This window comes from Suillus fuscotomentosus, assembly GCF_016647785.1.
Source record: "Suillus fuscotomentosus strain FC203 chromosome Unknown F5891scaffold_35, whole genome shotgun sequence".
Taxonomy (NCBI): domain Eukaryota; kingdom Fungi; phylum Basidiomycota; class Agaricomycetes; order Boletales; family Suillaceae; genus Suillus; species Suillus fuscotomentosus.
Genome location: NW_024539547.1, coordinates 468,161 through 480,772, shown reverse-complemented (window position 1 = coordinate 480,772; position 12,612 = coordinate 468,161). Strand labels below are relative to the sequence as shown.

General features: G+C 46.7%; 3 protein-coding genes and 1 non-coding gene across 4 annotated transcripts; 1 reads left to right on the top strand and 3 right to left on the bottom strand.

Moving 5' to 3' along the window:
• Positions 1–2,373: 2,373 nt before the first annotated feature.
• On the bottom strand, positions 2,374–5,923 carry F5891DRAFT_1041282 (uncharacterized protein). The gene is made up of 13 exons (XM_041362055.1): positions 5,492–5,923; positions 5,326–5,413; positions 5,077–5,240; positions 4,796–5,023; positions 4,467–4,556; positions 4,282–4,390; positions 4,214–4,227; positions 3,901–4,171; positions 3,721–3,868; positions 3,630–3,666; positions 3,351–3,593; positions 2,987–3,324; positions 2,374–2,930 (listed from the first exon to the last, which is right to left on the bottom strand). The coding sequence occupies exons 1-13, from the start codon at positions 5,780–5,782 to the stop codon at positions 2,588–2,590; spliced, it is 2,364 nt and encodes a 787-aa protein (XP_041224639.1). The 5' UTR covers positions 5,783–5,923; the 3' UTR covers positions 2,374–2,587.
• Positions 5,924–9,255: 3,332 nt separating this feature from the next.
• Positions 9,256–10,764, bottom strand: F5891DRAFT_981453 (uncharacterized protein; the record flags this gene model as incomplete). Its single annotated transcript, XM_041377105.1, has 7 exons — positions 9,256–9,345; positions 9,523–9,556; positions 9,631–9,751; positions 9,849–9,980; positions 10,341–10,422; positions 10,532–10,597; positions 10,663–10,764. The coding sequence occupies 7 exons, from the start codon at positions 10,762–10,764 to the stop codon at positions 9,256–9,258; spliced, it is 627 nt and encodes a 208-aa protein (XP_041224638.1).
• F5891DRAFT_t85 lies at positions 9,495–9,566 on the bottom strand. The gene has a single exon. It is a non-coding gene; the product is annotated as a tRNA-Thr (tRNA).
• Positions 10,765–10,989: 225 nt separating the features above from the next.
• F5891DRAFT_1190253 (uncharacterized protein) lies at positions 10,990–11,612 on the top strand (the record flags this gene model as incomplete). The annotated part of the gene is made up of 5 exons (XM_041367265.1): positions 10,990–11,113; positions 11,168–11,219; positions 11,271–11,359; positions 11,414–11,459; positions 11,510–11,612. 5 exons carry the CDS (start codon positions 10,990–10,992, stop codon positions 11,610–11,612), a joined length of 414 nt encoding a protein of 137 aa, XP_041224637.1.
• Positions 11,613–12,612: the final 1,000 nt, after the last annotated feature.

Genomic DNA, 12,612 nt, shown 5'->3' with positions numbered 1-12,612 from the left:
GGAAAACCCGGAATTTACTGATGCAGTTGCGTTCGATTCCACACAATTGAGGACAGCTGAACTTAACTACCCGGTGCACGAAAAGGAATTGCTGGCTATTATCCGGGCGTTGAAGAAGTGGAGGCTGGAACTTCTGGGTGCGCACATTGAGGTTTACACTGATCATAGGACCCTACAGAACTTCATGACGCAATGAGATCTTTCAAGGAGGCAGGCATGTTGGTCCGAATACATGTCGCAATACAACTTAAGTATTCACTATATCAAGGGCGAGGATAACGCTGCGGCAGACGCGTTGTCACGTCGTAGCGAGGGTGAGAGCCGAACTTGCGTGCAAGAATCCTCAAAGGCTATGACGAGGATCTGTGGTGTCGATGCTTAAGTGGACTGGTGGGCTCCTTGCCAGGACTGAGGAAAGGAGAGGGAGGGCTGTTCTATGTCGCAGATCATTTAGTGGTGCCAAGGGTTGACAACTTGCGTGAGCACCTGTTTCACACCGCTCATGATGCCGCTGGGCACTTTGGCGCTGATAAATCTTATGCACTGTTACGTGGGTCATATTATTGGCCCAACATGAGAAAAGAGCTTATAGAATCATACATTCCTTCATGCGCGGAGTGCATGAGGAACAAGTCAAAGACTACCGCGATGCCTGGGCAACTGCACTCGCTGCCTATTCCTGAAGACCATGGTGACTCTGTGGCGATCGATTTTATTGGTCCACTGCCTGAAGACTGCGGGTATAATATGCTCATTTCAATGACTGATCGTTTGAATGCAGACATTAGACTCATACCGTGCAAGGACAACGTCAGCGCAGAACATTTCGCATCGCTCTTCTTCGACAATTGGTACTGTGAGAATGGACTGCCGAAAGAGATTGTGTCTGACCGCAATAAGATCTTTTTGTCGAAATTCTGGTGTGCATTGCATAAACTACCGGGAATTAAATTAAAGATGTCTTCAGCATACCATCCGGAGACTGATGGCGCTAGCGAGCGTACTAACAAGACGGTCAACCAATGTCTGCGGTACTTTGTGGACAGAAATCACATGGGATGGGTGCGCATGCTTCCAAGGGTCCGCTTTCACATCATGAATTCCGTAAACGCCAGTACCGGTTTCTCTGCCTTTCAGCTACATCTTGGAAGATCACCGCGCGTGCTACCTGCAATAGTGGAAGAAGAAGACATATGGATGACGAAGACACCGGAGGAGCAACGGGCCAACACACTGCTTTCACAGCTCAAACATGACATTATGGAGGCTCAAGATAACTTGCTTGTGGCGAAGGCCTCACAAGCAACTCAAGTCAACAAGAATCGTGCACCCGCGATGACGTTCACTCGCCTACCTTCTCTCACTGATGGCGAACACCTCCTGTTGAGGGAGAACAATGGATGCTTTAAGTGCAGAGAGCCGTTTGTGGGCCACACATTGTCAAACTGTGTCAAAGGGTTTCCTGACGGAGCGTCTTACAAGACTCTGACTGCAGCAGCGGTAGCCGCTAAGAAGAGTAAGAAGAATGTGGTGGCTTCGGTCGAGGTTGAGGAGGAGAGCGACATGGTCACTGTAGTTATGCCGTCCGCAGTGTTGGGAGATGGCACCAACTCGGATGATGAGTACAACAAGAATTGTGCACCCGCGATGATGTTCAAGTCTGGAGATCGGGTTCTGTTAGCAACCAAACATCGCCGGCGCGAGTACATTCAAAAGGGAGACAAGAGAGTTGCAAAGTTTATGCCTAGGTATGATGGACCGTACCTCGTACTCGACGCACACCCAGAGACTTCGACATATACCCTGGATCTTCCGAATTCGCCCAACATATTTCCTACGTTCCACATCAGTCAGTTGCACCCTTATCGTATGAATGACGCCAACCTCTTCCCATCCCATGAACACCCACGGCCGGGCCCAGTTGTGACAGAGGATGGCCAACATGAGAACTTCATTGATTGTATCGTAGATGAGAGGAGGGTGGGACGTGGGAAGAAGTATCTGGTCAGATGGGTAGGCTTCGGCGAAGAGGACAATGAGTGGTTATCGAGGCGGGAGGTTGAAGACTGCGAAGCTTTGGATATTTGGGAGAAAGAGAGGTCAAAAAGATGATGGGAAAGGGTGTAAGCCTGCGGCTTACCATTGGACACCGTCACTTGTTTGTGCATCGTCATTTGTTTGTTCGTTGTTTGCACCGAACAGTATATAGACCTGACTGCCCCTTTGTTTGTATCTTATCTCTTACTGTACCACTCAATCCCATACGCTCATCCACGTATCTGTGCCTGTTGTCTGTTAGTGTCGGCTGTTGACTGCAACAGCCTCACAAACATGCCCTACATCGCTTTTCACTGTACTGCAATCGTCTGGTTAGAGTTGTATTGAATTATCATGCATCTTGTAATTCCCACTGCAAGTTGCGTAGCCTAGCAGTACTCCCAAATTTGACCAGGGCTTCGAAAGTGGTTTGGGATGGTGCTTCTTTCTGCCGAGAGACAAGCCCACGCAGCTGGCTTGCAACACCGGGATGTTGGCTCAAAAATGGAAATGTGGTTTCACTTATTCCAGAAGCGTAGATCCGCAGACATCAGTCTGTTTCGACGTAATTTGGCTCCTTCTCCAGGAACATAATGTTAAGCTTTGGTTTCACATTCAAGTCGAGGAGAAGGACGATGTAGGGGAGATTCGATAGGCACTGGATTGAATCATGCGTGCGAGTGACCAACCCTAAGTCACGCTCATGGCAATTCTTCCCCACTTTGTCGGAAATAAATATCTGTGACACGCGATTGAGATCTTCGGAGCCGAGGGCAGGGTCATCAAAATAAATGGGAATCATCTTGTCGACGAGCGGCTGCAGATGACAGCATTGGACTGCGCTTGTGCGATGCCAGTGTCGCAAAGTCCACTCTTCGGCGCTGCATCTAGCACTATACAGAGGTGATAATCTCAGATATAATATTGCAATGCCTGGAAGTTTGCTTGCCTCAACGAATCAGCGTCAGTTTGATCAGGAACTGGCGGTGAGATGAACTCTGTCATAGACACCCAGTGGGAGAAATTGATGTAAGCATGCTGAAAAGCTGCCTTGGCCTCCTTAACAGTCCTCGACCAGAATGTCTGGCCAAATAGGTACTCCAGGAAATCGATGACGGAGACTTTCCGGCAGTCCATCAGTTCCGCATCCCCACTTCCGTTATAGTGTAGATCTCGGATCACGCCCTTGAGTGGGTCCTTGCGGATAAAGATATCCTTAGTGAGAAGCAGCAAAAGCCTGCTGGCCAACTCCCCGCTCTGTCCTATCTCAACCATCCCATCATCAACCTTTTTTTCAAGATCCCCAAAACGACATTCACATCATTAGGCGTCCTATGGAGTATAATTGCTGCAATGCAAGACAGAATGGGTTCTGATGGATAACCGGTGAAGGTCCACATCCTATCTTCGGTCGTCGAGAAGCATATGCGCAGGTAACTAGCTACTGCTTTTTCGAGATAAGACACAGCATCGGGGTGACCCAAGCAAATGTCGAGACCGAATCTCTGGGACAGGATAGCAAGAGCTTGGTTCGCATCATTCGCGTCAAATTCTATCTATTTGCAGAGTTTCTGGGCAGCCAGTTCCAAAACATCAGGGATAGTACATTTCCCTATGAGGGACTTCCATCTATTCATGGTGGTCAATGAGATTGAAAACAAGAATAAAAACATAGGGACAAACAGTGGATGACCGAATCCAATGATGTGATCAAAGCTTGTGACATTATTCGCCAATGTACCAGACACAGCATCTGCATTCTGGTCCCAACCAAGATGTGTATAGGGCGGATAGAGGAGTTGGCCGGCTACCGCTATGCGCAGAGAATCATCTGCTAGATTGTTCAAGATTGGAAATAGGCACCGTATAGCAGGTGCTTATGGACCAACTGAGGCGCTGAAAAATCCGCCACTTGCGAGGTCGTGGATGCAAATACGACCCAGACCGATGCATTACTTTTCTTGGAGTAACAGTTGATTGTTTTGCCAATGATATGTGATGGATGAAAACCCTTTGTACTCATGTTGCTCAGAGGGTGGGCCTCGTCGAATGCTATCACGAGTTTGGGATCATTATTTGAAACCTCGTCCTTGTTCTTAGTAAATATATGTTGCAAAACCATCAGCATGTTGTTCTAAGATGTCGTGATGAATGATTTGCCTTCCAATTTCGGCACCACAATCTTCTCGTCTGTTTACGCAGTGTGAGCTCAGATGGCTGCATTGTGCAAATTACAACAATTACCTGTGAGAGACATACTCCCTAACTTTGTGGCGGTCTCCTCCACTGTTAGCACAGTGGGGTTCACGTCAGTTTTCTCTGCGGGGCTTGGTATTTTGATCTTGGTAAGGGTCTGTTGCAAACTTCTTTAGTTCATCTGTCAAGAGACTATGACTTTCCCTGCTCACCTCCTGATATCAAGAATGAACTTTCTGAAAGAACTCGGAACGAGCACTTGAGCGCATATTGCACATTTGGTCATTCCATGATTTGATTACAGGATCAGGATTGCCAGAGCGCTGAAGGTACAACAATTCAGATGGTGAGTCTGAACAATGTGTTGGGTCTTGCAGAACCTAGCTGCTATTCGACCCTAAAGGGTTTCTGGACCAGGCTCAAGGCTCAGAGGAGAGGAAATATCATAAAAACTACTGAGGACTCTGACTCATACTGGTAACTGGTGAAAAGATTGCTTGATTATGTAAGCTACAAAAGTGCCAACATAAGGTAAGGTAAAAACAGTCTCTACAAGCCCAACCAGAAATGAATCCCTACAGCGCGGCCGAGGTAGTTTGCTGCTCAGATCCTCCTGAAGTGTCTGAAATATGGCTGTAAAGAACGCGCAACAACGGGCGGAATACTCGGTTGCAGTGCAGTCTGTATCTTCAGTTAATATACGCGTGGGCACTAGGTCTCGCATAGGGAAGCCCAGATCACTTGGATCATGAAGATTCATGTACAAAACAGTAACACCTTTGTTCCAGAGCTAAATTCGATGCTTTAGCCACCTGATATGAACATGGACCGTAAAATGCCGACCTCGGTCATTAGTCTTGATTTTCCTGTACCAGAACTTTGGATGATCGAACAGAACTTAGCATAGTATGGTCTATGTATGCCACTCGTGAACTTTATGTCGTTATTTTTCAGGTACTCATAGAAACTGTCCGCAGCCTTGCCAACGTAAGGTCTGACGAATGAATCTTAAAGAAAGTCTGATCGGTCCTCATCTAGGATACAACTGACCTGAGATGTGACTGTAGATGTTGCAAGATAAAAGTCTCTCACCTGAAGACGACCGCACGGGATCGCTAGCTTGAGGTATTTGAAATATTGCTGCATTTCCAGCAACTGTCAACAGAGGGACATGATGTCGCTGACACGAACACTCACTGAAGTCAGTGATGTGAGAGAACAAGCGCGTCTGACAGGCGTGACGGATGATTTCCCATACTTGAGGATGCTTCTGTAGTGTTTCCTTCTTTGCCATGTCCAGGTCAAGATTGTCCTCCAGGTGTTCACGTTTGAGCAATCTACTGGCCACAAAAAGAGTTTGTGACATGATCGAGAAAAGCAGGTTGTCCAAGAGATCCGATGTGGTAGCCTCTTTATCTTCACTAGTACTGATAATATTCAGGATGGGGCCATTGGCCTCAAGTAAGTCTCGATCAATCTCATCACGTTGTTGCGATGTGAGCGGCAGGAGTGTTACAGGAAGATCCTGTGGTGTTGATGAACCTGACATGGAGGAGTGTGTCAATGTAAAGTGATTAAAACTCTGAAGTTGTCCTGTTCGAAGGGATTGAAGAACGTTTCAAGCGGCGCGTCTGAGACCACTGCCTACATCAGTATTAATAGTCCGCGCTTCTGTGCCACATCCTAGGAGAAGGCAGAGCACAACTATTGGCAGACGTGATTGCCACAAGGTTACATAATCGTAGCAGCGGCGAGCACCAGTCCCCGACTCTGATACTCCGATACCTTGATCGTTTCTTGTACTCTCACAATTTCCATGTGAATTCTCATGGGCTCCTCTAAGTCCTCCCATTCATGGATATAACAGTCAGTCAGGCCTAAGCTAACATCACAATGTACGAGTCCCACCACAGGGCACCGGAGGTAAAAAAAGACGATAGGCAATATTGGGTCGAGAGTACGGAGTCTCAAGCCCAGTGAAAATCGGTCCTAGCGATATCTACGGCAAACGACGATGATATAAAATATATGCCAGGAATATTGTAATAACTACGCAAATCAATAAATGTAAACAATATGTCAACAACGCTCGATCAATTATCAAATGGGTTTCAAATACACATTTGACAATGCGCTCAGTAAATGTTGAACATGTTGAAATTCTTTCAACTTTGACTTGACTTTGCTCAATATTTCAATGTTTGAACATTCTTGCGCATCAGCTGCGCACGCACCATCACTTCACGCAATGACGTCAATATGCAGCGGACCAATATTGGGACATTCCATCCCTACTCACTTCATCTCAGCTTTCTTCTTCCCCTCCATCATCTCATCTTCCTCTCAGCAAAACCTTGCCGTTGACCTCAACTGTTACGCACTCAAATAGATCTGTTATGCGGAGCCCTAAGAGGGGCGTCGTCCGCTAATGTTCGTGACGTAACCGGAAGGGTCCGGTGTGGCGACTGAGACTGGCGACGTCGAGTCGGCAGATATCAGAGACGCGCGTGTCACGTGACTTCTAAGACGGATGTCTTCAAAGTCACTGACGTTCTCAAAGTAAGGACAGTCTTGTCCGAACGATGAGGTAGTCGATCGAGGTAGACTTAGGCGCGATGAGCACCTAAGAAAAGATACTAGAGACTGAAGCTGAGGGGGCTTCAGAGGGAAGTATGTTCGAGGGAAGATTGAGTAGATTCAAGTTAGGGAATCTAGTACAGAGTGACCGACTACTTATACTAAGTGGAAAGGGTTAAGGGCAAGGCTACCGTACTGTAGGTAAGGGCAAAGGGGAAACGGAAAGGGTATAGGTACGCTGGTAGCAGAGCCTGATTAGTGATGTAAGGTCGAATGTGGAATGAGACCGAGAAACGTTGGAACGAGCCAACGGTAAATGATACAATGTGCAGCATGCACGAGTCAAAGGAAAGATAAGCCAAGATAAGGAAAGCCACATTGGTGGCACAAGTCAGAACGAGTCATAGCCCGAAGGCACGTGCGCACGTTGGTGCGATAGGAGGGGGACGAGGGACGGGAACGGTCCTGAGGATCCGGTCAACGGATAGTCGGTAGAGAAGTACGAGCCGGAGGCATACGAGGGCGAGGACAAAGGGGAAAAATGATAGGGGGGCCATGTAGCCGATGTTACTTGTAACATCAACCATCCTGGCATCATCTGACACATAACTTTCTCATGGCCACTAACAAGATAAGTATTAGGCTTTTTCATGGCTCAATCCATTTGCTGATCCCACCCACTCAACCGTCGGCCGTTCTTGTGACAAGTAAGCGCTATTCACGGTGCATATATGCACATATTTTGAACATTGTGAGTTATTTGGCATTGTCAGGTTCATTCACTGACTGTTTTACATCATCGCTAGCTCAATACCATTGTCCTGATGATCGACACATCCAGCAGCTTCAACAGATACACCGTTACAAGACAGTCAATTGGTGAGTTCCATTAAAAGCTACCTAATGTACTTTAACTGATATCTATTGCTGTAGAACGAGGCAGCTGCCATCATTGTAAGTACTGTCTACTTGCCTGGCAAGTATATTCTGACAATGATTTGTTTCGGTCAAGGACTCCCATGTGCCAGAAGCTAGTGGACTACGTCATCCTAATGCGCGGGTGGGGGTGCTATGGTATATAGAGTATTGTATTTGTAATTTTTCATAATACAATTATTTTTGGTCGATTTGCGTTGATGAGCAAATATGCACAAGTCAATTGGGAGCTATGGGAATATACTAGAATCTATGGTACACAAACACAATCGATGATACAATATCTTGCTCAATGTGAGTCGCTAAAAATCGACTATAATTCTCATTTTACTCCGGAAATCAACGTGAATATTGTGACAATATTTCCGTCATTTTCCGGAGATATGGCTAGGACCGTTTCTCACTGGGTCTGGCTGAAGGCAGTGAAAATAAATGAACAAAGACAGTGAATCGTAATGTCTCAGTTATGTATGTAATCAATTCCCACGACACGTCCATTGACAGAAAAATGAGCATGTTTGCGTCTGACAAAACCCTTCTCCCATGAAGTGGGAGAAGGGGATGGCAATTACTAAGCGCCCGCACGACACGTTTCTCAAGCCAATACAGTATTCGTGACTTGTCTTTGTATAAGTTAGTGCGACTATGCACTGTAATCTCACTGTATCTGTTGCCCATCATGGCAACTAACCACTCTGTTCTGGAGTACTTAACTTATTGCGAAGTGGTGGGGTATCGTGACCATCAACCATTTCAATGGCGATTATCATTGCATGTACCCCCCTTATCGTCCTAGCCAGCGTCTGGAGTGTGAAACAATGATGCAAGACGGTTACCATTACCGCCTGGACGTTGGTTATTTCGTCTTCTGACTTTTCTACCTGATGCTCGTGTTTCAGGGCTATTGCAAACGATCCCGCTCGTCTTGCCAGAACCACACACATTTAATCCTCAGCGTTGGATTGACGATGCATGCCGTGTGCACGGTGATCTCCGAAAAGTTTCTCACTTTTGGCTTTGGCTGGTGAGTGGTATCGTTCATCTCTCGACCATTTCTCATGCCTGACTCGAAAATGTCAGAGTGTCATGGTTAACATGTCGCGGATCAGCCGGTCTTCATCAACACGGCTCTTGTTCTGTGGGATCTCTGCTTTTCGGAGAGTCCTGCAGCAAAGATTGATGTGCTTGCATTCTAAATATATATTGCTCCGTTCGAGATATGTTTGGAGAAGAGGATCGATGAGAATGTGGTCAGGGAACTATGCGCACCAGGGGAGTAAACTTCTCTAGGAACTTGTGTGCTGTATGCTCCTGCAGCGGATTCCATGTGTCCATGTCAGCTCTGGCTAAATGTTCGAAGCGAATTTCCAGCTAGAATACCAGCACCGCTATCACGATATGCAGCCTGTCAGGTGTGGTTTTTGGGTCGATCATAATAATATGTTTATCTTCCCAGCGGTGTGCAATCCATCTTCTTAGCAAACCACAGAGCACTTGACGCTTGTGCGATCAAAACTTCAGCCGCATGATGCGAATGATGCGGCCTGCCTCAGCGACTTTGACAGGGTGGCTATGGCTGTGCTCGTTTGCTGTTGACAGCTACTGGTCGAAATATCATGATATCAATGAAATGCGTCCATGAAAAAAAAATACGGAAGATGTACAATAAGTCCGACAAACTGTGTACTAGGTCAAGATCTGGAGCACGTTACAACGGACCCTACCAAAAGACAAAGGAATAAAACACCTGCCCACTGGCTGGATTGAACAACCGACCTCACCATTACGAGTGGCGCGCTCTACCACTGAGCTAAACGGGCTTGTTGGATTTGAAATTAAACTATATTATTACATCAGCCTCGTTCTTCGTGAGACTGTACTTACTTATTGATAGTCTCCGCCTCATTTGTCCTAAATTTTATTCTGAAACTCCATATGATTCGCTTCTTCAGCGGTTTCTGAACCTGGGGTTTACCATGTTGTAATGCACTGCTGAACGGCGGACCTGCATGTGTACTAGTTGTCAAAACACAAAAATCGGATCTTCACGCGGATGGCCCCATCCCGGCGCGTCGCAAAACGATTCATTGAGGCTCAAGAACCTCGCAATTTCGTCGCAATTTGAAACTTGTAGTCACCCTTCCTCGCATTCTGCGCTGCGAACAAGCGTGACTGTCGACTCCTCGGGATACCGATTCCACGCGATACAACGTTGGTTGTGCTCACAAGCTGCACTGATATGGACAGAATACATATGAACAACATATAGATGGTCTGAGTTTCGACCCAACATATTTTGTGCGATAGATTTCCCAAGGACTTAGGCTTTGGACGTTGACCAATGTTCTCCGATGTCTGACACGTTTGCCTGCCTCACGGTATGCTTGTATATCTTCTCGATCCGACACCTATGAGTGACATGGAGAGTGTTTCCAAGGTAGCTGCCTTCATGTCTCCCCACATGTACGCGTCGGACTGACCCTCTCGCAGATGTGTAAGCAACTCAAACCTATTTGTGGACTGGTTCGCGCTCCATACCTGTGTGAGCTAAATCGAGAAGGTTTGGAGTGTAATGCCGCGTCCGCATCACTGACGATATTCTTTTCGCGGGCGCTGACTTCCCTCAGGTGGAGGGAAACAGGACGATGCGTCCAATTGCTTCGTACTGCCGTTCAACTTTGGATGAGAATAACTTCACTAGCTACTCTCAAAATATAGCTTTGTATGCATCTAAACAGTGGCATCAACTATTGTCCACGGGGAAACGATTCAACATTCAACATACCATGGCCGAATCGATGAGATCACTCGATTTCATGCCGCTGATGTACTGCAGGGCCTTCTTGTTCTCCTACGGATGCATCTCAGGTCAGTGGTTGTCTTCAAATGCCTCCAATCAAATAGGTGTCGACAAACCATTTTCAGAACGGGATTACCATATATCTGCTTCCTCTCATTAAGAGGGATGTCTCCGCATTCAGCAGCTGCTATTCGAACGCGCGCTTTCCTTACCGGCATTAGTTCCGTTGGATATCTATCTCCTCCACTTCATGCTCATGGTCTAAGGATACTTGGTCCCTGGTGTGCGCTGTTCACAACGGATCGACCTTCAAACAGGCTAGGAGCACAAGTCAACACAGTCTTGCTTTGCAACTGGAAAAGTAATGCATTATTTAAATTGGTATGCACATGTCTTCCGACCTGAACACTAAATTATGCTAACTGAGAATTGGCGTACACAAGATGAGGATTCATCCTGACAAAGCCGAGGATGTCAATCTTTTAAACTCTTCGCCCGGATGTATCTGTCTCTGGCTCGCAGTGTCGTCGGACAAGCAGCAGGCACTACTCAGGCCATTCACGGCCAGTGCGTACCCCGGCTATCTGGCCCGACTGTATGACTAACTTTTCCCTGTTGCAGCCATCAGATTCCCTGATCTCGATCTGCCTGATTCTGCCAGCTCGTCACCGACGTTGGCTACAACTCTTCGGCCGAGATGACCTGCGGAAACTATCTCTAGCAGCAAGCACGCATTCCGTCCTACCGCGAGGGACACTGAGGCGTTGACCTTCCTTCGGGAGATTGTGAAGATATCTTGGTACGAACTCGATGGTAATGTCATGTTTGACACTGGATGACCTGACGCAGTGTTAATGATGCTCATAGGAATGGACATTGAGACCGTCATGAAATTGACACGAATCTCGGCTGGGTAAGTTGCTTGATATAAGCTGTTCCTGGAAACTAATCAGTGCCACACAGTGAACAAGAGCCAACCCTTCAGGAGGTAAAGGAGTATCTCAAGGCCTGGGGCGTGCCCCTTTCTGTACAAAGCAGGGTAGCACAGTCTTTTTGCGCTCCGTGAGATGCATGCACCTGGCTCGGCGCACGAGGAACCAAGTTCCCGAGAACACGGTGAAGATGCGCCTGTTTGAAATATCTGCTTGCTATCTTGTACTCCGTATATCACGCGCTCCGTTCACTTACTACTGTGACTGATAGGATATATCTGTAAACTACATTTATTGTTGTCTTTTCCTCTTGTATGAAAAGCGCTTCAATGCCGTGTATAGCTGCCCATGTGCGAATGAAACTGTGCTTAGGTCGAGTACAGCTTTCTCCATCATCGGTCCTTGTCACTCGACATCCATTGAATGTCGTCGCATAGGCTGGTCGCAGGGGAGATTACTTGCATTCATGCTTACCGTAATCGCCCGGTAACGCGTCTAACATCATTCTCTTGAATTCATCTACCAAAATGTTCTGTGAGGATAGGAAAGTGCGTTGGAGGCAATCTGAGGGGTCTTGAAGAATGTGTAAGATCTGCCACGTAGTTCCACTCATAGCATCATCTATACTCTCATACTGGACAATTGAAAGCACTCGACATCAATCGCTTACACGTAGTAATCTTTCTAGGAACGTAGAATTCTGCTGCTCCCTACAGAGTACCCATTAAGTTTTTATCACAGCCTCCCATACTACACACCACTGCCAGTTGACACATGCATCCGATCTTGAAATACCATCGAATTCATGCTGATCCCCGCATCAGACTCAGCCGTGAGCTTAGCCTGATGTTCTCGAACGCTAAGGATGAGGCGTGGTCCCAGCACAAAGCTCTGGACAAGCGTCAGAATTTGAAGGACACCCTTATAAATTTGCGTTTCCATGGAATATTGATCCTATATAAATGATAAAAATCAGCAGAAGGTCAGATGATAGATGGGCATACCGCTGAGATTGCTGGAGACAAATAAACGAATCTGAAGCAAGAAATAGCAAGAAAGCTAGAACATGCAAAGCTTCAGTGGAAAATGGTATGCACATTCATATCATAAGCTCACCTCGCAAAGTAAAGTATG